General features: G+C 45.3%; 1 protein-coding gene across 8 annotated transcripts in view; it reads right to left on the reverse strand.

Annotated features, from left to right (window-relative positions):
- The window catches only part of MYO18B (myosin XVIIIB), a 256,252-nt gene that overhangs the window by 120,899 nt on the left and 109,647 nt on the right, over positions 1-25,706 (reverse strand). For all 8 annotated transcript variants that reach the window (XR_014506212.1, XR_014506213.1, XR_014506214.1 and 5 more), the window contains 9 exons: positions 23,660-23,864; positions 21,009-21,118; positions 19,730-19,795; positions 19,465-19,593; positions 18,225-18,368; positions 15,779-15,868; positions 12,036-12,155; positions 4,288-4,396; positions 713-837 (listed from right to left, as the gene is read on the reverse strand). Coding sequence is in view for 5 of the 8 variants with exons in the window: in XM_083418972.1 (XP_083275098.1) it covers positions 713-837; positions 4,288-4,396; positions 12,036-12,155; positions 15,779-15,868; positions 18,225-18,368; positions 19,465-19,593; positions 19,730-19,795; positions 21,009-21,118; positions 23,660-23,864 (1,098 nt within the window). In the remaining 3 variants the exon portion in view is untranslated. The remainder of the gene's footprint in view (positions 1-712; positions 838-4,287; positions 4,397-12,035; positions 12,156-15,778; positions 15,869-18,224; positions 18,369-19,464; positions 19,594-19,729; positions 19,796-21,008; positions 21,119-23,659; positions 23,865-25,706) is intronic.

Here is a 25,706-nt window from a genome sequence, read left to right on the forward strand (position 1 = left end):
AAACCCGTTGTGGTTCAAGCTGTCTGTTGTTGCTTTGGTTTTTTGTATACCACTTAGAGAAATGGTCTTAAATATAAAAACTAAAATATAAAATATGCTCTCATTAAGTGCTAGCTGGGGCTGGTGAGAGTTGCAGTCCAAAACATCTAGACAGACAAGGTTAGGGAAGGTTGATCTATACCAATTGTTTGCACTGGGAGTTGAATCATTTCTCTGGGCTTCTATAAACCGTGGGATACAGAATAGTCCAGGCCACTGGGCACCATTAACTACTGTGTCAAAGACATAAAGCCAACAGGGACTAAGACCCAGAAGGAGTAGCAAGCCAGCAGGGAGAGAATAGCCCTTTTCTCACTGTGGGAAGTCCACAGACAGGAGCTGAGCACAAGAGCAGTCCTCTCCCTTCCTGTGGTTGCCAGCAACTGGTATTCAGAAGCATTGCTGCCTCTGACTTTGAAGGCAGAGCATAGCCATTGTGGGTAATAGCTATCAAAAGCCATGAATTTGTCCAATTCCCATTTAAAGCCATCCAAGCTGATGGTCATCACTGCCTCCTGTGGGAGTGAGTTCCCTAGTCTAACTATGCACTGCCTGACATCCAAGGGCAGCTTCAGGAAGACTCTCATGACAGGCTCAGTGATCTGCACATGGGAGCCCACTGGGGGGAAATGTAAACACACGGCCCCACCCCAGCCAATGCTCCTTGGCCTGCCTTTTGTTCCAGCTCCTTTTTGGATGTCTGCTCCGTCTCCAGCCTTTCCTCCAGCTGTGTGATTCTTTTCCGGAGAAATCCAATCTCAGTCTGTGCACAGTCCAGGCGCATCTGCCATTCATCTCCTGTTAATGCCAAAAGAGACACATTTACATTGCACATCCAAACTGCTCAAATAAAGTCCAAGCAGGCACAACAAAATGGCTTGTGGTCACAGGATTTTCAGGGGACCTAGTGAAGTGCTGTGTTATTAGAGAAGTATCAACCAGGGTCCTGAGCTGTAAAGGGCAGTTGTTTACAGGAAACTGTTTAGTTTAGAGAAAAAGTGAGAAGAGGTAACATGATACGAAAAGTGTTGGATGTAATTCATTGGTGCAGTCAAATGCAACGTTCATTGTTTCCCTAGAGTGGGCACGGGCAGGGGGACATCCAGTCTGGGGAACTTCCTGTCCCACTCGTCTGGAGCTTTCTCCTCCTCCATGTGACCTGGACGTGGCTCTGACTGACTCCATAAAAGAGTCGAGTCACGGAGCCATTTTCTCAGTCTGTTTTGTCTTTCTATTGTCTTGCTGCTCTTTTGCTGCCATGCTGCTGTCCTGCAGCCATTTTGTAATTTAATTACATTTTGTAATGTAATTTTGCTGTCTGCTGACTCTCAGCCAACAGTGCATGAGTTCAGTCTCCATATGAGATGAACTCACACTTCGTTTGTGTAAGTACCAAGTAAAACCTGCCTTTCAGGGATCAAATCATGAACTGAAATGTGAGTAAACTTTTTGTTACTTTACTCAAACTCTTGTGTCTTTATTCTTTTAAGAGGGATCAAAGGGGACACCAGGAAATAATCTTAACTAAGAGATTCAAAGGAATCCCCAAACTAGCTTTTAGCTATATTGAGGGGAATCTGCTCTGCTACAGCACTTAGTAGCGTGAGTGAAGGAAGGATAATAGTTATTCAATATGTCCTTTCCTACCATCCTTAACATTGCCAGAAAAAGTGGATAAAAAGTGGATAGAGGTGGAAAATTTCTCCACCTCTTAGAGCACCAGAATGTGTGGATGTCTAATGAAGCTGAATGCTGGAAAATTCAGGACAGATAAAAGAAATATTTTTTTTGGGACATCTTGGTTAACCCAGTAAAGGTATTGTCCTTATAAACTTTATAACATTTTTATTTAATGGTTCTGATAAAATGGAGCACTCTGCTTGAAGGCAGGGTACCCAGCCTGGTCCCCTGAAGATGATGCTGAACTACAACTCCCATCAACACTGACCACTGGGCATGCTAGCTAAGGGGCTGATGGGAGTTGGGATCCAACAATATATGGCTTAAAGGGGCATCCTGTTTTCCTTTCAAAATAGCCCCATTGATTTGAAATGGCCTTGAACAGAGATGCTGAAAGGTAACAGAATCATAGAATGGTAGAATTGGAAGGTATCCCCAAGGGTCATCTAGTCCAAGTCCCTGCAATGCAAAAATCACAGCTAAAGAATCCCTAACAGATGGTCTTCCACACTCTGTTTAAAAACATCCATGGAAGGAGAATCCACCACCATTCAAGGGAGTCCATTCCACTCCATGGTGTCATGAACTGGGGGGGGGGGGGCAGTGCAGAGAAGTGGTGGGAGGCACCAACTGGGGAAACCCCAGGGGAAGAAGGCTCAGAGCCAGGGGGTTGGTGGTGGGACAATGAGTGGTTGGAAGAAGAAGAGGGAGCAGACTGGGAGGAGGAGGTGTCAGAGGCAGAAGACGTAACAGGGTTTAGTGAGCAGGAAGTGGCTGCGGCAGAGAGCAGTTCAGACTCTGAGGCTGAAGTGGAGGCTGGAGAGGAGGGTGGCTAAGAAGCAGAGCTGAGTCAGGCAGATGAAGAATCCAGGGAATCTCCCCCTCCTGCTACAACCCAACCCCCTGGTCTTCTAGAACATGCAGACAAGTGAAAAGAGCAGAGCAGAGATTGGTTGTGCACAGAGGCAGTTGGCGACTGCTTGGGAAAGACCCTGGAGAGCAGGAGCCTCAGAGAGCAGTGGGAAGAGTGCTACCTCACTGAGGCAATACCTACTGGAAAGAGTGCTGGGATCACTAGGCCTGCACAGTTTGGGTTTCTTTGAATAAAGAGTTTTCACCGAAACCATGTTTTTTATTGCTGACCTACGCTTGACTCCAGCTCTTGACACATGGCTCTTACTGTCAGATAGTTCTTCCTACAGTTGAGTTGGACTCTCCTTTCTTGCAATTTGAATTCATCTTTCCCTCTGAAGCAGCAGCAGCAGCAGCAGCAACAACAGAAAACAAGCTTCTTCCACCTTCCAGGCGACAGCCCTCCAGGTATTCAGCCTCCTCTTTTCCAGGCTACCCATATACTTCCTCAACTGTTCCTCATAAGGTTTGCTTTCTAAACCCTTCATCATCTTGGCCACCTTCCTCTGCACAAATTTCAGCTTGTCAATATCCGTCTTAAATGATAGCAATGATGCTGACACATCAGAATCCGCTGCACTAAACTTGTGAGATAGTTTGATGGAGGTCCTTGATCTACATGGCTGCAGGGCTTAAGCACATGTGGTGGGAACACAACTGAAAGCTAATGGCTTAAAATGGTATGACTTCAGAAGCTGGTGCAAATTGCTGAATGGTACCACCTGTATCACAGAAGTAGTGTTTGGATTGAAATATCGCAGGCCGGCTCTGTCATTAGGCAGAGTGAGCAAGTGCTTCAGGGGGTAGATGGTGGGGGGACAGTGGTGGCATCCCTTAACTGTTCCTTCTGAACTTCCCGGCCATTCATCTCCATCAGGAGACAGAGCTATGCATGTCACACAGTTTGCTATGCACCCCCTAAATTAGTCCACTGCTTCAGGTATGAATCCTGTTGCTTGTGCTGTTGATGTAAGATTCAGGTGCCAGCACAATTGGCTTCTGTATGCAGGAAAGAAGGCCTTTGCTCCCATTTTGAAGTGGATTTGCCATAACTTCAGCCACCTAAAGCAATTTCCCCACAAATTAGGAGCCTTTGCACATCTCCGCACAGTCTTGGTACCAGGGATTGCGGGGGCGGGGGGAGTTGAGGAAATAAAACTCAGCTCCTTTCTCTCTCAACCTTCACAATAACCTTAGCTGTTGTGTGCGGACACTGAAACACCAATTCGCAAGGCTTCCTGAGCAATCTGCTGCTACAAAATCTGCCTGACATATCTGGAGCACAAATTCTCCAGGGCAGCCAAGATGAGGTTTTACGCAAACTGACATACTCTCAGCACCACCCTGCTGCCTCTCTCCAGTCAGAATGACGAGGAGAGACAGATGTCACTCCTGAGAACTGTTGGATGGAGCAATCTGGAATGATGGCAGAGAGAAAAGAACAGGGGAGGGAAGCAGGCAACTAAGTTACAAGGAGGCTGGAAATTAAGGCTTAAGGGAAGGAATGGATTTGGAAGGAAGGAAGAAAACGACATCTCAAAACACAACTTTTTGGTTACCTAAAATATGGTCCAGAATTTCAGAGAGTGAACTTAGACTTGGAGGAAGGAGATGCCATGAAGTAAGAAAGCCTGCCATTTGAAGGATGCCCCCTACCTTTGCCAGAGCTGCTTGCCCCAGTTTCGTGCAAATGAAGCTGCTGCTGTGCCTCTTCCAGCTGCTTCTCTGCCGACTCCAGCTTCTTCTGCAGTTGGTCATGCTTGGTCTGAAACAGAAGAGTGACTCAGATGGCCTGCTCCACATGCTGCACAGCCATTGTGCTCCTTGCAGGCTCTCAGGGACCAGGGTTTCCCACAGCAATCCCAGAAGAGCCCAATTGCCAAGTGTGTGTCCTTAAAAGAGAGCTCCAGTCAATCCCTCAAAAATATACACAGGTGTTAAAGGGAGGGCTGGTACATTTGAACCCACATTCATGTCCACCACACACAGCTGCTCCCATGGAGCCTCTCAAGAGGTTAAGGATCTTTTAAAAATAAATAATAATAATAATATAACAACAAAACAATTTATTCTTTATACCCCACCCATCTCGCTGGGTTTCCCCAGCCACTCTGGGTGGCTCCCAACAGAATATTATTATTATAAATATTAATAATAATACGACAAAACATCAAACATTAAAAACTTCCCTAAACAGGGCTGCCTTCAGATGTCTTCTAAAAGTAGGATAGTTATTTATTTCCTTGACATCTGATGGGAGGGCGTTCCACAGGGCGGGCACCACTACCAAGAAGGCCCTCTGCCTTGTTCCCTGTAGCTTCGCTTCTCACAGTGAGGGAATTGCCAGAAGGCCCTCAGAGCTGGACCTCAGTGTCCAGATAGAACAATGGGGGTGGAGGCACTCCTTCAGGTATACTGGGACGAGGCAGTTTAGGGCTTTAGAGGGGAGCACCAACACTTTGAATTGTGCTCGGAAACATACTAGGAGCCACTGCAGGTCTTTCAGGACTGGTGTTATATGGTCTCAGCGGCCACTCCCAGTCACTAGTCTAGCTGCTGCATTCTGGATTAGTTGTGGTTTCTGGGTCACATTCAATGGTAGCCCCACATAGAGTGCACTGCAGGAGTCCAGGTGAGAGATAACCAGAGTATGCACCACTCTGGCGAAACAGTCCCCAGGCAGGTAGGGTCTCAGCCTGCGTACTAGATGGAGCTGGTAGACAGCTGCCCTGGATACAGAATTGACCTGTGCCTCCATGGACATCTGTGAGTCCAAAATGACTCCCAGACTACGCACCTGGTCCTTCAGGGGCACAGTTACCCCATTCAGGACCAGGGAGTCACCCAAACCTGCCCACCATGTCCCCCCAAAACAGTACTTCTGTCTTGTCAGGATTCAGCCTCAATCTGTTAGCCACCATCCATCCTCCAACCGCCTCCAGACACTCACTGTGCTGGTCTTGGGGGGAGGTTACCGTGAGGCGTGGTCAGAGTCCGGTCCTGGGTCAAGGGTCTAGAGACAGTCTACAAAGTTGGATGGGGGTGAAGAAAGACTTAGAAATTTGGTCAAATTTGAAGCTTTCACTGCTAGGCCGTATTGCTGCGATAAAAATGAATGTATTGCCTAGAATGTTATTCTTGTTTCAAACATTGCAAGTTACTGATAAAATGGATTGTTTCAAGAAGTGGCAGAAAGATATCTCCAGATTTGTCTGGCAGGGCAAGAAGCCAAGAATAAAATTTAAAATACTAACAGATGTGAAGGAAAGAGGTGGATTTGCCCTGCCAGACCTTAAACTTTATTATGAATCAGCAGCTTTCTGCTGGTTGAAAGAATGGCTGCTTCTTGAAAACACAGACATTTTGGATTTAGAAGGCTTTAATAATGCATTTGGATGGCATGCATATTTGTGGTATGAAAAGGTCAAAGTGCACAAAGCATTTAAAAATCATATTGTCAGGAAAGCATTGTTTAATGTCTGGATAAGGTATAAAGACCTACTTGAAAATAAAACCCCAAGGTGGCTGTCACCGATGGAAGCGAAGGCTGTGAAAAAGTTCAATATGGAGGCCAAATGGCCGAAATATTGGGAAATTTTGGAACAAGAGGGAGATAAATTGAAATTGCAGAGTTTTGAAAAGTTAAAAAATAAAGTGCGAGACTGGCTTCATTATTATCAGATAATGGAGGCATACAAATTGGACAAGAAAATTGGCTTCCAGGTGGAAAAATCAAAATTGGAAACAGAACTGTTAGATTCCAAAACTAAGAATTTGTCAAGAATGTATAATCTGCTGTTGAAATGGAATACTCAGGATGAAATGGTAAAATCTGCTATGATTAAATGGGCACAGGATGTTGGACGTAACATTATGATGGCTGACTGGGAACAGTTATGGACCACAGGTATGAAGTTTACGGCATGTAATGCCTTAAGAGAGAATACTATGAAAATGATATACAGGTGGTACATGACACCAGTCAAACTTGCAAAAAACTATCATTTGCCCGATAATAAATGTTGGAAATGTAAAGAAACTGAAGGTACATTCTTTCACCTTTGGTGGACGTGCCCAAAGATTAAGGCATTCTGGGAGATGATCTATAATGAAATGAAAAAGGTATTTAAATATACCTTCCTGAAGAAACCAGAGGCCTTTCTCCTGGGCATGGTTGGCCAATTGGTGTTAAAGAAGGATAGAACTTTCTTTATGTATGCTACAACAGCAGCAAGAATACTCATCGCGAAGTATTGGAAGACACAAGAATTACCCACTTTGGAAGAATGGCAGATGAAGGTGATGGACTATATGGAATTGGCGGAGATGACCGGAACGGAATGTCAACAGGTGAAAATTTAAAGGTATAATATATTAAGATCAAGATAAGGATAAAGTAAAGAGGGAAAGGATTTGGTGAATAAATAAATTGAATTGGAATACAAGGAGGGGAGGTGTGGGGAGGTCCGGGAAACAAGCAAATGCAAGATATGTTACGAAAAATTGAATTGTTTTTAACTGCTTTTCTTTATTCTTTTTTGTATTTTTATATATATATTTTTTTGAAAGTTATGGGAAATCTTAATAAAAATATTATAAAAAACAAAAAATAGAGACAGTCTACAAAGGGCGAAGCGGGATCCGAAGCAAGAAGCCGGGCGTGGTCGGGAACTCCGGAAAAACACGACTGGGTGCTGGCAGAAGCAGGTTTCAGCGACGTTGCTCCCGCAACCTGGGACCGGGCTGACTGGCCTTTATCTTCTTTGAGGCCAGTGGCGGTCCCGGCCCACAGGTGACCCGCCTCTCCTGGCCTTAAGGCTAGCACTCCTCCTGAGAGAACCCAGTTCCCTCCGCCTCTCTGCCCTGAGCCTCTGCAACTCAGGAGAGGCTGGAGGGTTACTGGACCCAGGGGGAGGCTCACCTTCCCCTGACAGGGCTGGGAGAGGCGCACCTGTAGGCAATGGGTCCTCAATCACCTCCGGAGCCCGAGTGGATTCATCTGGTGTCTGCTCCTGAGGATCCGGCACAGGTGCAGGCACTTCAGATTCAAGGCTCTGCCCCGGCTCAGCCAGCCCTGGAGGCAGGGACTCCTGTGCAGGCTGGGATTCCTCCCGTTCAGCCTCTGAATCAGATCCCCAGGCCATCACATTCACACAGGACCTTCACCACCTTCACTGGTTCTGATGTAGAAGAGAGATAGAGCTGGGTATCATCCACATACTGATGAACACCCAGCCCAACCCCCCTGATGATCTCTCCCAGCGGCTTTATATAGATGTTAAAAAGCATGGGGGAGAGGACAGAACCCTGAGGCACCCCACAAGTGAGAGCCCAGGGGTCTGAACACTCATCCCCCACCACCACTTTCAGAACACGGCCCAGTAAGAAGGAGCAGAACCACTGTATAATGGTGTCCCCAGCTCCCAGCTCCTCTAGACGGTCAAGAAGGATGCTATGGTCAATGGTATCAAAGGCCGCTGAGAGATCCAGCAGAACTAGGAAACAGCTTTCACCTTTGTCCCTAGCCTGCCAGAGATCATCAACCAGTGCGACCAAGGCAGTTTCAGTCCCATGATGAGGACTGAATGCTGACTGGTTAGGGATCCAATGGTCCGCTTCTTCCAGGCGTGCCTGGAGTTGTTCAGCAATCACACACTCAATCACCTTGCCCAAGAATGGAAGATTTGAGACCGGGTAATAGTTGGCCATATTGTTGTTGTTTAGTCGTTTAGTCGTGTCCGACTCTTCGTGACCCCATGGACCAGAGCATGCCAGGCACTCCTGTCTTCCACTGCCTCCCGCAGTTTGGTCAAACTCATGCTGGTAGCTTTGAGAACACTGTCCAACCATCTTGTCCTCTGTCATCCCCTTCTCCTTGTGCCCTCCATCTTTCCCAACATCAGGGTCTTTTCCAGGGAGTCTTCTCTTCTCATGAAGTGGCCAAAGTATTGGAGCCTCAGCTTCACGATCTGTTCTTCAAGTGAACACTCAGGGCCGATTTCCTTCAGAATGGAGAGGTTTGATCTTCTTGCAGTCCATGGGACTCTCAAGAGTCTCTTCCAACACCAAAATTCAAAAGCATCAATTCTTCGGCGAGCGGCCTTCTTTATGGTCCAGCTCTCACTTCCATACATCACTACTGGGAAAACCATGGCTTTAACTATACGGACCTTTGTTGGCAAGGTAATGTCTCTGCTTTTTAAGATGCTGTCTAGGTTTGTCATTGCTTTCCTCCCAAGAAGCAGGCGTCTTTTAATTTCGGGACTGCTTTCACCATCTGCAGTGATCATGGAGCCCAAGAAAGTAAAATCTCTCACTGCCTCCATTTCTCCCCCTTCTATTTGCCAGGAGGTGATGGGCCAAGTGGCCATGATCTTTGTTTTTTTTTGATGTTGAGCTTTAGACCATATTTTGCACTTTCACCCTCATTAAGAGGTCCTTTAATTCCTCCTCACTTTCTGCCATCAAGGTTGTGTCATCTGCATATCTGAGGTTGTTGATATTTCTTCCGGCAATCTTAATTCTGGCTAGGGATTCATCCAGCCCAGCCTTTCGCATGATGAATTCTGCATATAAGTTAAATAAGCAGGGAGACAATATACAGCCTTGTCATACTCATTTCCCAATTTTGAACCAATCATAGAATCATAGAGTTGGAAGAGACCACAAGGGCCATCGAGTCCAACCCCCTGCCAAGCAGGAAACACCATCAGAGCACTCCTGACATATGGTTGTCAAGCCTCTGCTTAAAGACCTCCAAAGAAGGAGACTCCACCACACTCCTTGGCAGCAAATTCCACTGTCGAACAGCTCTTACTGTCAGGAGGTTCTTCCTAATGTTTAGGTGGAATCTTCTTTCTTGTACTTTGGATCCATTGCTCCATGTCCGCTTCTCTGGAGCAGCAGAAAACAACCTTTCTCCCTCCTCTATGTAACATCCTTTTATATATTTGAACATGGCTATCATATCACCCCTTAACCTCCTCTTCTCCAGGCTAAACATGCCCAGCTCCCTTAGCCGTTCCTCATAAGGCATCGTTTCCAGGCCTTTGACCATTTTGGTTGCCCTCCTCTGGACATGTTCCAGTTTGTCAGTGTCCTTCTTGAACTGTGGTGCCCAGAACTGGACACAGTACCCCAGGTGAGGTCTGACCAGACCAGAATACAGTGGCACTATTACTTCCCTTGATCTAGATGCTATTGATGCAGCCCAGAATTGCATTGGCTTTTTTAGCTGCCGCGTCACACTGTTGGCTCATGTCAAGTTTGTTCGTCAACCAAGACTCCTAGATCCTTTTCACATGTACTGCTCTCAAGCCAGGTGTCACCCATCTTGTATTTGTGCCTCTCATTTTTTTTTGCCCAAGTGCAATACTTTACATTTCTCCCTGTTAAAGTTCATCTTGTTTGTTTTGGCCCAGTTCTCTAATCTGTCAAGGTCGTTTTGAAGTGTGATCCTGTCCTCTGGGGTGTTAGCCACCCCTCCCAGTTTGGTGTCATCTGCAAATTTGATCAGGATGCCCTTGAGTCCATCATCCAAGTTGTTGATAAAGATGTTGAATAAGACCGAGCCCAAGACAGAACCCTGTGGCACCCCACTAGTCACTCTTCTCCAGGATGAAGAGGAACCATTGATGAGCACCCTTTGGGTTCGGTCAGTCAGCCAGTTACAAATCCATTGAGTGGTAGCATAGTCAAGACCGCATTTTACCAGCTTCTTTACAAGAATATCATGGGGCACCTTGTCAAATGCTTTGCTGAAATCAAGGTAGGCTACATCCACTGCGTTCCCTTCATCTACCAGGCTTGTAATTCTGTCAAAAAACGAGATCAGGTTAGTCTGACATGACTTATTTTTCAGAAATCCATGCTGACTATTGGTGATCACAGCATTCCTTTCTAGGTGCTCACAGACTGTTCGCTTAATGATCTGCTCCAGAATCTTCCCTGGTATTGATGTCAGACTGACTGGGCGGTAATTATTTGGGTCCTCTCTTTTCCCCTTTTTGAAAATAGGGACAACATTTGCCCTCCTCCAGTCTGCCGGGACTTCGCCTGTTCTCCAGGAATTCTCAAAGATGACTGCCAGTGGTTCTGAGATCACATCTGCCAGTTCTTTTAATACTCTTGGATGCAGTTCATCTGGCCCTAGAGACTTGAATACATCTAAACTAGCCAAGTATTCTTGTACTATCTCCTTAGTTATTCTGGGCTGTGTTTTCTCTGCTGAATCATTTGCTCCAAATTCTTCAGGTCGGGCATTGTTTTCTTTATCGGAGAAGACTGAGGCAAAGAAGGCATTGAGGAGTTCAGCCCTTTCTGTGTCCCCTGTTTGCATTTCACCATCTTCTCCTCTGAGTGACCCCACTGTTTCTTTGTTCTTCCTTTTGCTACGAACATACCCATAAAAGCCTTTTTTGTTGCTTTTAACCTCTCTAGCAAGCCTGAGTTCATTCTGTGCTTTAGCTTTTCTGACTTTGTGCTGGCTATTTATTTGAATTCCTCTTTGTGGTTTCCCCACTTTTCCATTTTTTGTACACATCCTTTTTTAAGCTTAACTCAGTTAAAAGTTCTTTAGATAGCCACCCTGGCTTCATTAGGCACCTTCCATGTTTCCGTCTCATTGGTATTGCCTGAAGTTGTGCTTTTACTATCTCCCTCTTAACAAACTCCCAGCCATCATGAACTCCCTTTCCTTTTAGTATTACTGTCCATGGGATCTCACCCAGCACTTCCCTAAGTTTTATGAAGTCGGCTTTCTTAAAGTCAAGAAATTGAGTCCTAGTATGCTTGGCTGCTCCTTTCCGCTGTATAGTAAACTTCAGAAGAGCATGATCACTCGCGCCTAATGATCCTTCCACTTCTACCCCCTCCCTCTTTGAACATCAAGCATAAAAGTGATTCTCTGCCCCCAGCAGCATATAGGAGAGGAGCCTGGTTTCCAAGTGGCTTGTCAGATGCTGGAAATAGTAAGTGATGGGACTTTAAAATTATTATGACTGAGGGTTCATACAGACTTCCTTTTGTGCCATGTTTCTAGGCAAAGGTCAGGGCTTTAAGGTGCCATGTCTGAGATTTCCTTGCAAAAATCTGTTCTTTACCGCTGAATCAGAGCAAATGACAATCTGTAGAAAACCAAAATTGCTGTTTGTTCCAATTCAGCATTAAAGAGCAGGTTTCCACTCTGGATTTTTAAATGTCATGCAAACATATCTTCTTTCTCTGACAATGTATAAATGGACATCCCAAGGGGAGGGTCTGCAAAATGTCTTGGGCTGGCCCTGCAGGGCTGTTTGGGTGAACAGGTTGCTTTTCCTCCATGTCCTGTGGAGAAATTGTGCAAAGACCCAACATACAAGTTCCATCTCGCTGCCCCCCCCCCAGCCTTCCCGTTGGGCACATACCTGCAGCTCTCTGACCTCTCTTGACCCTCTCAGTCTTTCAGCTCGTTCACCTTCCAGGACCTGACAGGCAACATCACCTTTCAAGCGTTCATCTGACAGCTCCGTCGTGAGGTCTATGATCTGAAGTGGGGGGAAGAAATGCAACAGGTCGCATGAGGCAGCCCTGAACTTGCTTCAATCAGGCAAGCGGGGGGGGGGGTGCAGTCAAGGGCTCTCTCAAGCATTCCTGGTGTTCAGAAGTACCCAAAATTTAAACTGCTTTCTTCTTGTTGTATTGCAGGAGATTGGACTGGATGATCCTTTTGGCCCCTTCCATCTATACGATTCTATGATTCAGTGTCTTTCATTGCTCTCCATTCGACCCCAGCAGAATCCAGAATGAGCTAAGGCTGCAAATGTTCTTTTTCCAAGGCCTCTCCAAGGCCAAACCCTTCACGCAAGTCCCACTCTCTCCCCAGTGCATTTTCAAGGACCCCAAATGAAGCAATGACAATGAGGAAGCCCCACGTTTGGGTCTCCATTAGGCTCCAGATGCTGCTGACAATATCTAGGGACCCTGGGAACAAGTGAAAATACATTTCCCATGGTTCCCAACATCCCTAGAGCAAACTGGGGAAAGGCAGGTTAGCCCACAATGGCCTTTATGTAAATACACAAATTAGCATCTATTTCTATAAGTTAGCTTGTGCAAATATTACACAAATTTCTGTGGTGTGTGTGAGTGAGAGGGAGGGAGGGAGGGAGGGAGGGAGGGAGGGAGAGTGTCATGGGACAGAGGGAGATATGCCTAAGTGGCCACCTTAGGCATGGATGGGTTGGATGAGTCTGGATGGGTTGAGGTGGAGTGAACTAGGAGAAATCCCTTCTGCAAAATAAATAAATACAGTGGAAAAACGTTATTCAAAAGCATAGACTTCTGCATAATAAATACAGAGCCAGTTGTAACTTCACTTCAGGGTTGCTGCCATCAGGTGGGGTGCCTACTCTTTAGAGCACCACCCCGCTTCCTGGTGAGAACTCAAACACTCTCCCAAGTTTCTGGACAGACTTGGAAGGCGGTGGGGTATGAGATTCACTGCTTTGCACTTTGATATTATGGCCAGCCAATTTATTGGAGCTTTCTTGTCCCCCTGTGACATTTGGGGAGCACAGGGTTCTCTCTGAAAAGTGTTGCAGCCACTGCTGTGAATATTTGCCCTCCCTTTCTGTGACCCCCATAAGAGTTATCAGTGAGAATGGTTAAGAGCAGTGGACTCGTAATCTGGTGAACCGGGTTCGCGTCTCCGCTCCTCCACCTGCAGCTGCTGGGTGACCTTGGGCCAGTCACACTTCTCTGAAGTCTCTCAGCCCCACTCACCTCACAGAGTGTTTGTTGTGGGGGAGGAAGGGAAAGGAGAATGTTAGCTGCTTTGAGACTCCTTGTTGTTGTTTAGTCGTTTAGTGGTAAAAGTCCTTTACCTTTACCTTTACCTTTACCTTTACCTTTACCAATCTTTTCAAGCAATTTTCTCTGATATAACGTATTTTTAAAGTTTATGATTACTTTTATACTCCACCTTCCCTTGAAGCAGCTCAAGGTGGCACACACAGTTCTCCCTCTCCCTATTTTATCCTCTGCCCCGAGGTCACCCAGTGAGCTTCATGACTGAGCAGGGGCTGTTTTAACCCTGTTTTTCTAAGTCCAAGTCCAGCACTCTAATCATTCCGCTGAGATTTTTAGTATTACTTTCATTAATATATGCATTTAGTATTTTGACAGAGAGCTGTGCTTGGTATGCATATTGTTTCAGGAGCGTAAATTTAGGAAGGTTTACATTTTAATGGAAGCCAAACCAAATATCTTCGCCATCCCTAGGGAGAGATTACATTAGAAATGTTCAATCCAAGTCGGTTTTCTTTTCTGCCCCATCATAGTTGCTTTTGGGATTCTAGCTGCTCCCTTCTCTAGCACACCTTCATGGGGACACAGCGTATGGGGCACAGGAAAGGCCATAACTCAGCTGCAGAGCATGTCTTCAGCAAGTCCCTGGTTCAGTCCCTGGTATCCAGGGGGGCATAGCATGGGGGCTGCTAGGGTGAGTGCCCCAGGCCCATGGGGGGGCATGCTGCTCATGCCACCCTCCCCAAGCCAGCCCTGTGCCACTTTATGATCAGATCCCAGCCTCCCAAACAGCTTAGGGAGGGAGGTGTGAGAAGGATGCAACAGCCTTGCACCCTTCGATCCCAGCCTGAATTGGGTGTGCTAGGCATCTCCATTTGGCCAAACCGCCCTCATGTGCCCCCCTGACATCACAATGGCTTCAGGAATGGGAGGGTAGATAAAATTCTGACTGTGCCAAAAGGGAGATCAGCAGTTTCAGGCGTGATCACGGAATAGTACTTCCTCCTGAGTTAATAATAATAATAATACATTTTATTTATATCCCGCCCTCCCCAGCCGAAGCCGGGCTCAGAGTGGCTAACAACAATCAACAGTTTTAACCACGTAAAATGACAGAAATAAGGTGGGTCCTGGAAACATACATACAGTAGTTTTCCAAGTGTCAGGCAGAGGCACGAAGTTGCATCTTGAGCATTTGCCAGAAGCTGAGTTTAGACTAATCTACACTGGTGAGTTAAATGTTAAAAATGTGTGGTAAAATGTGACACTAGAGGGCACTGCAGAGCAGTGATCTGTTGCCAATGAGAAATTGCATTGGGGACTATAGTTTTTTAACAGTGTGTTTTAAATAGCATTTTCCAGATCAGTGTAAATCCAGCCTGTATTATGAAGGTGCTAGATGCACCTCTGTGGGAAGGAGTTCCACAGCCCAGGGTTGCCATGGAGAAATGCACACTAAAAAGCTGCTGAATTTTCATTAGGACTTCTCTTTTTATTTAATGTGAACTGTGCACTGCTCTGGTTTCACCAGAAGCGGCTTAGTCATGCTGGCCACATGACCCGGAAAAACTGCTCCCTCGGCCAGTAATGCGAGATGAGTGCCGAAACCCCAGAGTCGTTCAAAACTGGACTTAACTGTCAGGGGTGCCTTATCTTTACCTTTTTGTGCAGAACTGAACTTAAGATGAGAAAAGCACAAAATGGACAGAAACTGAAATTGCCAGGGCCATCCATCCCTGCAGGCTCCGCCATCCAAAGTTTGGGAAAACAGAGGGGTAATTATTATGCATGTTGCATTCAACAAGAGGCCTGTCACATTTCGATGTACAACCATGTCAAGCACAGTTTCACTGCTGCAACTTGTTCTCCCAAAGGAGGTTGGGAGCCACTGCTGCAGGTGAGCCTTTTCAGGTTGATTCAGCAAGTCTCTTCATTTTATTTATTTAATGAGAGCATTTGAACTGGGCTGTTCACCCAAAAAAATCTTCCAGAGCAGCTTACACACAACCAGCAAAAACAAGACAGTGCCTGCCTGCAGGCCCAAAACTAAAAAGCAGAAAGGAACAGGGAAGGAAGGCAGGGGAGAATCACTCTCAAACACCAATTCCTAAACAGTTGTTCTTATAAGGACCAGCTTGAATTATTGTTGTGTGAATTAAGAAAAAAGCAATCTTTGTTTAAACACCTCCAGTAAGGAAGAGTCCACTGCCTTCATTGGAGGTTTTCAAGCCGAGGTTTCAGCTGAGATTCCTGCATTGCAGGGGGTGGACTAGATGGCTCTTGAGCTCCCTTCCAACTCTACAAATCTATGATCTTGCAACCAGAAGCAAGGACAGAACCTCACACGGTTTCTATTTCTGACCTTGCTTTCCAGCTGTTCTGTGCTCTGCCGAAGCTCCTGCCGTGAAAGTTCTGAATTTTCCAATTTCTTCCGCAGCAATGCCAACTCCTCCTAAAAATGGGGAGAAAGAAGAAAACACACCCTCTTTGAGCCTTCCTGTGCCCTCCATTTGTTTATAGGCTTTGATTCTGTACTTCTCCCCCTCTCAACTGTAAAATCTTTGACTGTGTGCCCCTTTTGCTTTGCTGTACCTCATGATGTACTTTGATAGTGCAGTATGGATAGAAACTATACATAAACATGAGCACAACAGGGTATGGGAGAATGTGATGCTAGCATCCAATACCAGGATGAAGGTCTATCAGGCTTGTGTGTTGAGCACGTTGCTTTATGGAAGTGCAAAACAAGGATGTGCTCTCACAAGCCCACATTCCCAGCATGTTCACACTCCTGTCTCAGTGATGTCTACACTAGCTTGGTCATATCTACAGAATGGAATATATCAGGATCCCCAAGGACGTGCACTATGTGGAGCTGACTTCAGGCACCAGGCCAACTTTGTGTTACAAAGATATCTGCAAACATGACATGAAGGCTGGCAATATCAACCATGCCATGTGGGAATCCCTTGCAGACAACTGACAGTGCCAGGAGACACACAAACAGGTGACCAGAGGTGGAATAACTGCTGGGAGGAGCCACAGAGAGAAGAAACGCCATGGTGCATTTGCAGCAGCACAACTGGATGCCTTCATCTGCCCCGGCTGAAACAAAACATGTCTCTCCTGCATTGGTCTCTACAGCCCCAGAAGGCTCTGTAACCTTCTAACAGCTTGATCTCACACACACACCCCGCCAAGGCACCCTGCTCCATTGTCTCCAGAGAGAGACAGATGCAAGCAGAATACAACATGCATGCATAAATGACAACACTATCCTAGACAATTACGTCCTTGAGCACCACCAGTTCTACATGCTACATAGTGACAGGATGGTCACAGAATAATTTCCTGATTACTAGTCACCATCACATTATGGAAGGTGTGTGTGTGTGTGTGTGAAAGAGAGAGAGAGTGAGTGTGCAGTTGTGTGCTTCAATGATCCCTAGTTGTGTGTCTGGGGTGTGTGCAGGTACAACCACAATGTATACTTCAACAGCACCACCAACGCACCCCCACTTCATGCAATGATTCTTGGAGGTGATGGGACCACCAAGCATCAGCCTTGACAGAGAGGTTTTGCACTTAGTGTGAGCAGAAGTTGGCACTGTGACAAAACCCCACAGCGTTGAATGCTCCTGTTCAAGTGTCCAGCCAGCAGCTGTTCCATTCACTTCCCTTCCCATTTTCCATTTCCTTTTCCACAAGGAGTCAGCATTCCATGGTGTGATGTTAGCTACATAAGGAAAACTGAGGTTGCTATGGGTGGATAGCAAGGGTGAGAGTCCTGTGGGCCCCTCCAGGGGCGGCTGGGCCCCAGCTCCTATCATCCTCAACAACCAGCCCATTTGGCTGCTGGGAAGTGGGAAGCCATCACCCACTGAGGGGCAAAGTGCTGGGCGGCAGCCACCTACTGCTAAGAGGGGAGAAATTAAATGGGGTGCACTTGGGGATACCACTGAGGCAAAACGTAAACTAGCCCCTGGGGACTCGCCAGTGAGAATCAAGTCCACCTATTCATTTGCCACATGGGTTCTGTCAGGCTTGGTCACACCACAATGCGACAGGATGCTGTGATGAAGGGAAAGTGACATATTTCATTTACAAAATGTTTTAGGTTCAGCAGTTGGCTGGTTGGTCACATGGCAGCAGGTAATATATAAACAGGCAGGCAGGCAAAGATGCCTTGTATTATCTCAGATTATTTGTATTTCATCAGAACATAAGAACAGTTTGCGGGAACAGGCCAGCATCCTGACCTCAGAGTAGCTACCCAGATGCCTATTATGGGAAACCCCCAAGCAGGATCCAAGCACAAGAGCCCTCTCCTCTCCTGGGGTGTCCAGAAGCATTGCTGCTTCCAGCTGTGGAAGCAAAACTGCAATGGGCAGTAGCCAGTGACAGCCCTCACGTTCTTGAACTTGTCTAATCCTTTTAAAATTTTCTCTTTTGCATCAGCCTGTGACCTGATCCTTCTAACTGAAGTTGATGCAGATCAAACCTGGGACTTCTGCATGCAAAGGAAGTTCCTTTGCTTGTCACAGATCTATGGGCCCTCTGAGACAGCACCTTTTAAGCACTGTTCTAGTAATTACTGAAGTACTGAACATGATGACTTTGGGGTTCTATAATTTCCAGTTCCATATCTCTATTCATTCAGTTTCCCCAATAGAGTTGGTGCCGAAAGTATGGAAAAGAATGATATGGACAGTGGCTTTGCTCTGTGGCTCATGGGAGTCCCAGCAGAACCCCTCAGAGGTCTACCTCACCATGTCTGTCCTCACCTGTCCTTCACAGTTGTCACCTACCTCTTTGACTCGGAGCTGACCTTCTGCAAGGCTGGTGCTCAACAGTGGCCGGATGCCACATATCAGTTGCCACCAGGGCCAGCCCTTCACAGCTTGGAAGATGGCCAAGTTCTTCTGGATGCACCGAGCAGCCAAACGCTGAATCTGAAAGGAGAGCAGGAGTCCCCCTCAGAGCCCAGAGGGAGCAAACCATCCCAGGCAGCTGTGGAGAGAGGGAACTCTGCCCTGGGCTAGCCTGGGCACTGGGGCTCAGGTTCAACTACTAAACAGTGGCAGCAAGCATTCCTTCCGCCCAGTCCCACCCCCAACACTGCATGGGGCAGAGAAGAGAGGGGAGATTGTTCTGTCTGGGAAACAGAAATGCTTGTGCTGATGGAGCAAGCATAACAGCACAATTCCTCCCTATTATTTATTTCATAACATTTATACACTGCTTGACTGCTTTTTATAAAAAGCTTGAAGTGATTTACAAAAAGGAGATAACAATGAACTTATCAATAAGAAAAAATAATAGCAATAATTTAAGACTTTCAAAATGTTAAAATAACAGTAGACTTTGTAAACATCTGGGTAGGTTTTCCTAAACAAATATGTTTTTAGCAGGTGCCAAAAAGAGCAGAGCAAAGGCGCCTGCCTGGTAGCACTAGGCAGGGAGTTCCAAAGTGTAGCTGATGCCACACTAAAAGACAGAGTTCTTATAAATGCAGAACAGGGATTATGGGGCACCCAGAACAATGCCAATTCCGCAGATGAAAGCAGTTGAGTGGGTGCATCTGGCAGCTAAACTGATCCCAAGTTGTTAAGGACTTTATGTAGTAACAGTAACACCATGAACTTGGCCCGCTAGCAAATGGGCAACCAGTGCAGACCTCTGAGCACAGGAATGATATGCTGACAAGGCCTCCCTCCTCTCCGCAATCGTGCTGTAGCCAACTGCAGCTTCCAAAGCAAGCGCAAGGGAAGCCCCTGAAGTAACTGACGCAGGAAAAGAGCTGGTTCAGAGTGGAGCAGATGGCCTTCACAGGTGCTGGATGCTATTTCATTAGGGAGTCTTAAGCTAGGGTTCCCGTATTTCAAAAATTGATTTTTAAAAATTTTTTTGCCCAAAGTTGTTTACGACAGCAGAATCACAGCTATGAAGAAGCTGTGGTGGTGGATTTGCTCAGCAGCATCCCAAGAGATGTTAACATTTACCATGACAACTACCCCTGGCTTTGCTAATCTTCAAAGAAGAGGTTACCTTTAATTTCTTATATTTCTGACGGGAGAGAAACCCCTTGCAAGCTGCTTGGAGGAAAATCAGATTCTGAGACACCAGTTTTTCCCTCTGCTTTTCTAGCCTAGAGAGGACTCCAGCTTTCAGGAACACCTGCCCAGAAAGAAAGAGAGAGAAAATCAAGCCACAGGATCTGAGCAGGATAAAAGTTGGGGATGCCAAAGGGACAACTCAAAAGCTGGCATTCATCACAGGGTGAGCTCAGGATCGCCGTTGACTTCCCCTGTACCTGAGTGCGACCCACAGCAATGGTCTTCTTCTCCAAATTGAGGGCCTGGATGAGCTCCTCCAGAGCCTGAAGAGAAAGGGAGAAGACATAGGAATGAAACTCTCCACATCCCCTTTTCTACCCAAGTAACAACATTGACCTTTTCTGACTGTCAAGATTTTCTTTTTGAAACCTGAAGTCTTAACTGAAATGCACATGCACAGCCTTTGCTGCCCCATGCAGCGCTCTCTCATGCTCTCTCTCTCTCACACACACACACATCTGCAATTCAGCTCCCAGCTGTGTGATGCCGCCTGAATACACATCAGAAAGTTGGTTCACACACAGCCTCATTGCAATTGGGATTTGTAAGCGGGGGAAGAATCTGTGAAGGAGCTTGCAAAATCCCTCAGAAAATTAGGAGAAGGAGATAAATTTTGCACAGAGGCTTCCATTATGCAGAAGCGGGGGGGGGGGGGCTGAATTTTCAAGAATTTAGCCACTGTTCTTCATCCCTCCTCTTCTTCTTTATAAGTGGCTGTTTGCTTATATTATAGCCTCTGATCTCTCTGGAGAAATGTATTTTTTGACAGCCACTTGATTATTAATGTCACCTAGTAGTATCAGTTAACACAGAAATAATAAATAATAATAATAGAAGTTAATTCATTCTCGTTTATTTAATCCATTTTGTCTGATTTAATCAGTATAATTGGGGAGGGAGTTGAATTAATAGAATTTGGAATTACTTTAATCTTACATGAAATTTTTAGCTTGTAATTTGTCTGCAATTAATCTAACTATGCAATTTGTATTTTCTGATTCTCCTTTTCAGTTATCTTTTCAGTGATTTCCCCCCATATTAATATATATTACTTTCTTTTTTGAGTATAGATATATTTCTCCTCCCCTCCCCCCTTTTTAATGGATTTATGTTAACAGGTTCTTAATATTCTAACAGATGGTTTCATGATGTCTGTTTATATGGTCTTCCTTATTAACAATCTCTTTTTCTTCCCATTTATTTTTTCTTTTTTATTAGATAGGCACCTTCATAACACAATGATGAGCCAATGCTATTACACCTATAATAGCAGGTAAATAACAATATTTCAGGTGAATGATGATATGGAAGCACATTTCTGAACCTTTGTATAACAAGCAATATTTGTTTATTATTGTTATTGTTATAAGCAGCAGCAGCAGCAAAAACAGCAGCAACTTAGCCGAAATAGATTAATATTTCTAAAGTGCCTCTGCTGCCTGTGGTGTCTTTGCTCATCCTCCGCCCATGGCTCACCTTATTTTCATCTGTCATCTCATAGGCTGAGCTGTATTTTTTCATCATTGGCTGAGCCAGGATCTGGAACTGGTGTCGGAACTGCATGCGCACCATACGATCCGCGTACCCTGCAAGGCAAGCAAAAGGGGCATTTGCTGAGGGGCTGAGCAGATTTGGCAAAGGAGAGTCTGGTTCCTCCCAAGGCTCACTCAGTTGCCAGAGGATAAGAAGCCACTGAGGCCACCTCCCAAAGACGGGCAAATCCATCTGTTTCTCTTTCAGTTTTTCAGTTTTATAATCTTAAATTCAGTTTGCCACATTCCCACATCAGTTTGCAATTTTAATTTTTAAAAAGTCTCCCTCCAAATTTGAGAGTGTATCTTTCCTAAAGTGCATATTTTCATATGCTGTTTGGCCTTCTGTTCATATACATTTTTGCAAGTAATTTTCCCCAGCATAATGCATTTTCTACATTATTGTCACTAGGGTTTTCATTTTTTTATGCACAGGTATCCGTAATAGGTATCCTGGCGTGCTCTGGTCCATGGTGTCACGAAGAGTCGGACACGACTGAACGACTAAACAACAACAAATCCGTAATATGTTCATGTTTCATTATCAGGAACCCCTGGCAACCTTCTGGGAAACCCCAGGAGCCTGTGACATGCACTCAGATCAAACACCAACAGTCTCAAATAGTTCCACAACTAAGTAAGGATTTGAATGTGAGTCTTCCACACTGCCACCAGCAACTAGTGCTCTGACTGCCTTGCTTATCCAAACCAACCCACCAGAAACCTGGCAAATCCTCAAGACCTAACAAATCCTTTTTAAAAGAAATTATTTAGAAACTATATTATAAAAATATTTGTTGGAAATGTAAAGAACATTAAAGGACATTTTATCATGCTTGGTGGACACATAAAAAAGCAAAAAAAAAAAAGATAGAAATACATACACTGATATGGAGAACATTGAAGATTAATTATCAACTGGAGCCAGAACTCTGTCTGCTGGGACTTATGGATATACAGTTACAAAAGGAATATGGAACTTTGTTTCACTATATGATCACAGCTGCGAAACTTTTACAGGCACCAAGCTGGAAGGACCCATCATTTCCAACAATGGAAGAATGACTGTTAAAACTAAGAGACTTAGCTGAGATGATGAAAATGACATGTTTAATCAGAGAAAAGTCATTATTAACGTTTGTTAAAGACTGGAAACCTGTGATAGACTTTTTGCATGAAAAAGAAAAAGAAATAATATTTGGATTTGAGGATTGAACATAATGTTTGTGTATAGAAAGTGGCTTTGTTGGGTGTTATATTGGATTGGACAAAGTGAATACTGTTTTTATATAGCAGAAGTACTTTACTTTCTAAATCTTATTTGTCTATCTTTTTCTTTTAACCTCCTTTCTATTCTTTTCCTTTCCTTTTCTTTTTTTCTTTCTCTCTCCTCCCCTTTTTATATTTTCACTGTATCTAGATAAAAGTCTTAGTTTGGTTTAAAAGGGGGGGTTATCTCCCGCTTGGACTACTGCAATGCGCTCTACGTGGGGCTACCTTTGAAGGTGACCCGGAAACTACAACTAATCCAGAATGCGGCAGCTAGACTGGTGACTGGGAGCGGGGTACAAATAATAAATTATTATTATTATTATTATTATTATTACAAGAAAACAAAAGAAAAGACCTCACACATCTGATGAAAACATAAAACTGAGAGCAAAGATGAACCATCTCCTTTCCATGCTCCTTCTCTCTTCCCTGCAGTGCAGTGTGATGAAACTGGTGCAGCAAGCACCTCTTTAAAGTAGGTTGACTTCACCACCACTCAGATGGTCGTGGAACTTTGACAGGTGTCAATCACCCAGTGTCATCAGTCCCACCCACCTGCCAAGGTTGGGCCACAAGGAGATGGGGTATTTAGGAATCCAGCCCACTGGCTGGATCCAATTCTCTACTCATGCTACAGCCCTCCAACTTGCATCATTCCTGCCCACAGGCCATGCTGGTTTGGGCTGATGAGAGATGGGGGTCTAACAACATCCAGAGGGCAGCAGGTTCTCCTGCCCTGCTGCAGAGGAGCTGTAACACTCCCTGCACCGAGTCAAGCACCCTAAGAACATAAACAGAGTCTGGCTTCTAGGTCAAGCAAAAGGCAGCCCATGTAGTCCAGCATCCTGTTCTCACAGTGGCCAACCAGTGGCCTCAATGGGAAATCTGTAAGCAGGATCCATGCACAACATCCTTCTCCCCTCCTGTGGCTTCCAGAAACTGGCATTCAGAAGCATTACAACCTCCAACTGTGGAGGCAGAGCAGAGCCCTCCTGGCTAGGAGCCCTCGATAGCCCTCTCCTCCTCCATGAAATTGACTAATTCTCTTCTAAAGCCATCTGGACTGGTGGCCATCACTGCCTCCTGTGGGAGGAAGTTCCGTAGTTTAACTATGTGCTGCATGAAGAAGGACTTTCTTTCATCTGTCCTGAGTCCTCCAACATTCAGCTTCTTTGGATGTCCATGTGTTCAAGTGTTATGAGAGAGTGAGAGAAAAATATTCTTCATCCACTTTTTCCATGCCATGCCTCTTTTTATAAATGTCTACCCAGTGAGTAGATGCAGGATGCCCAGCCATTCCATGCAACAGAAACCCTCCTGCACCTATCCTGCTGAGCCGTAATGCATCCAATATCTGGCCCCCGGAGAGCTGGGCTCGAAGGGCAGAGATGTCCCATCCTGCTGCTGTTCCCCCTGGCATCAGACAGGACTGCAGAACGGTGCCTCCTTCTCTGTCCATTTCTGTTCTCGCAATGAGGCAATGGACAAAGTGAATCTGGGATCTCTTCACTAGGTTGATGAGAGAATCCTACGGAAGTGGAGAAAAACACAAAGGAATTGAGTTCCTGATCTTCGGCTTGAAGATTATAGACCACATTCACACCATACAAGTGTTGTTATTCCAGAGTTACAATTTCCAGAGAGGGTCAACGATCAATCCCTCTTCACAGGGAACTCTGGACAGTCAACCTCTTTTTCACTTCTCTCTCTTACTCTCTCATCCACCCACTCACTTTTTGCATCTGATTGCAAAGTGCAGGTTTGAATCCCCACTCTGCCATGGAGCTCCCTGGGCCAGTCACTCACTCACAGCCTAACCCACCTCACAGGGTTTTTGTGAGGATAACATGCAGCGGGAAGAAGCAGGTATATTACATGTGCCTTGAGCTCCTTGGGATATAAATGCAATCAATCAATAAAATAAACAGGGACAAAAAGCATCATAATGTAGCAAAAAAGTTTCAAATAAAAGCCAACCACACAAATAATAATAAAATCAGCCAGAGCAGCAATAAAAACCACATAGATAACATTCTTAAGACCACTGTCTGTTCACAGAAAAAGCAGCAACAAGTAAATGGAACTGCTAAGCATCTAGAAACACTCAAATAGAAAAATATTTGTTTTCTGCCTTGTCAATCAGACTCTCAAGTTGCTAATGCTGTTGTTATTTTATAAAAAAAAAAACATTGGAGAAATAATAAAAACCTAACACTCAGCGTTACTTGGTTTTCCCTGGTGGGGTTTCAAAAGCTGCCTCCATCCTCTCTTACAAACCGTTGTGCATAATACTCTTTAAAAAAATCATAGAATGGGAAAAGCTCACTAACTGAACACTCCCTGGAAAAATACCAAGGATCACATCCAAAATACCATATTTACTTGAGTCTAATGTGCCATCGAATCTAATGCGCACCTCAATTTTCAGAACCTTGAAACCAAAAAAAGTATTTGCTAGTGAATTTCAATGTGCCATTGAATCTAATGGCATCTTAATTTTCACAGTGTAATTTGGCCAATAAAGGTCAGCATTAGATTTGAGTAAATATGGTATGTACAACAACTTTCTGTTTCTGTGCGCTGCTCTTAGTCATGCTGGCCACATGACCCGGAAGCTGTACGCCGGCTCCCTCGGCCAATAAAGCGAGATGAGCACCGCAACCCCAGAGTCAGTCACAACTGGACCTAATGGTCAGGGGCCCCTTTATCTTTACAACAACTTTCACCACGTGGTGCCCTCCAGAGGTTTGTCAGCACAGCTGTATGATGCTGAGGCTGATGGAAGTTTGAGTAAGAAAATATGGAAGGCCCCAGGTTGGGGGAGGATAAATGTATTGGTTTGATTGCAGATCCCAAATCTGTGATCCACTGTGTGGGGGGTTAGAATCTATGAGAGGAAACCTGCTGAACCAGTCATAGTAGTTCGGTTAAGGTAAAGCCCTTGACTGGCCAGTTAAGTACTGTCATTTACTTGCAGAAAGTGATTGCTCTATTGCCATAGAGGAAAATGGGCAGGCCTTTCCCTCCTCACTTGGCTGGATGCCACATCATCCTTGTGGGGAGAACAATAAGCCAAGACATGTGGGGTGGGGGGAAGAGTTTTGGCTCATGCTGGAAATTGGAAATTTAAAGCTGTGAGTTTGGGGGTCCCCTGGAACCCTATGGGGAAACAAAATCTGTTGGGGAGTTAACACTATGAACCCATGCATCCTGTGCTCAGGTGTATACATGTGAAAATAAAGCCCTATAGCCTAAAGACTTTCACACTGACATGGCTGAACTTCATTCCAAGGAAACCAAACCCCAGGAAAGTGCAGGCACCCCTGGAGCCTCATGCCACTTGGGGACTAGGGGGCATACAACAGCATAA

This window comes from Podarcis tiliguerta (genome assembly GCF_965153285.1).
Source record: "Podarcis tiliguerta genome assembly, chromosome: 16".
In the NCBI taxonomy this organism is placed as follows: domain Eukaryota; kingdom Metazoa; phylum Chordata; class Lepidosauria; order Squamata; family Lacertidae; genus Podarcis; species Podarcis tiliguerta.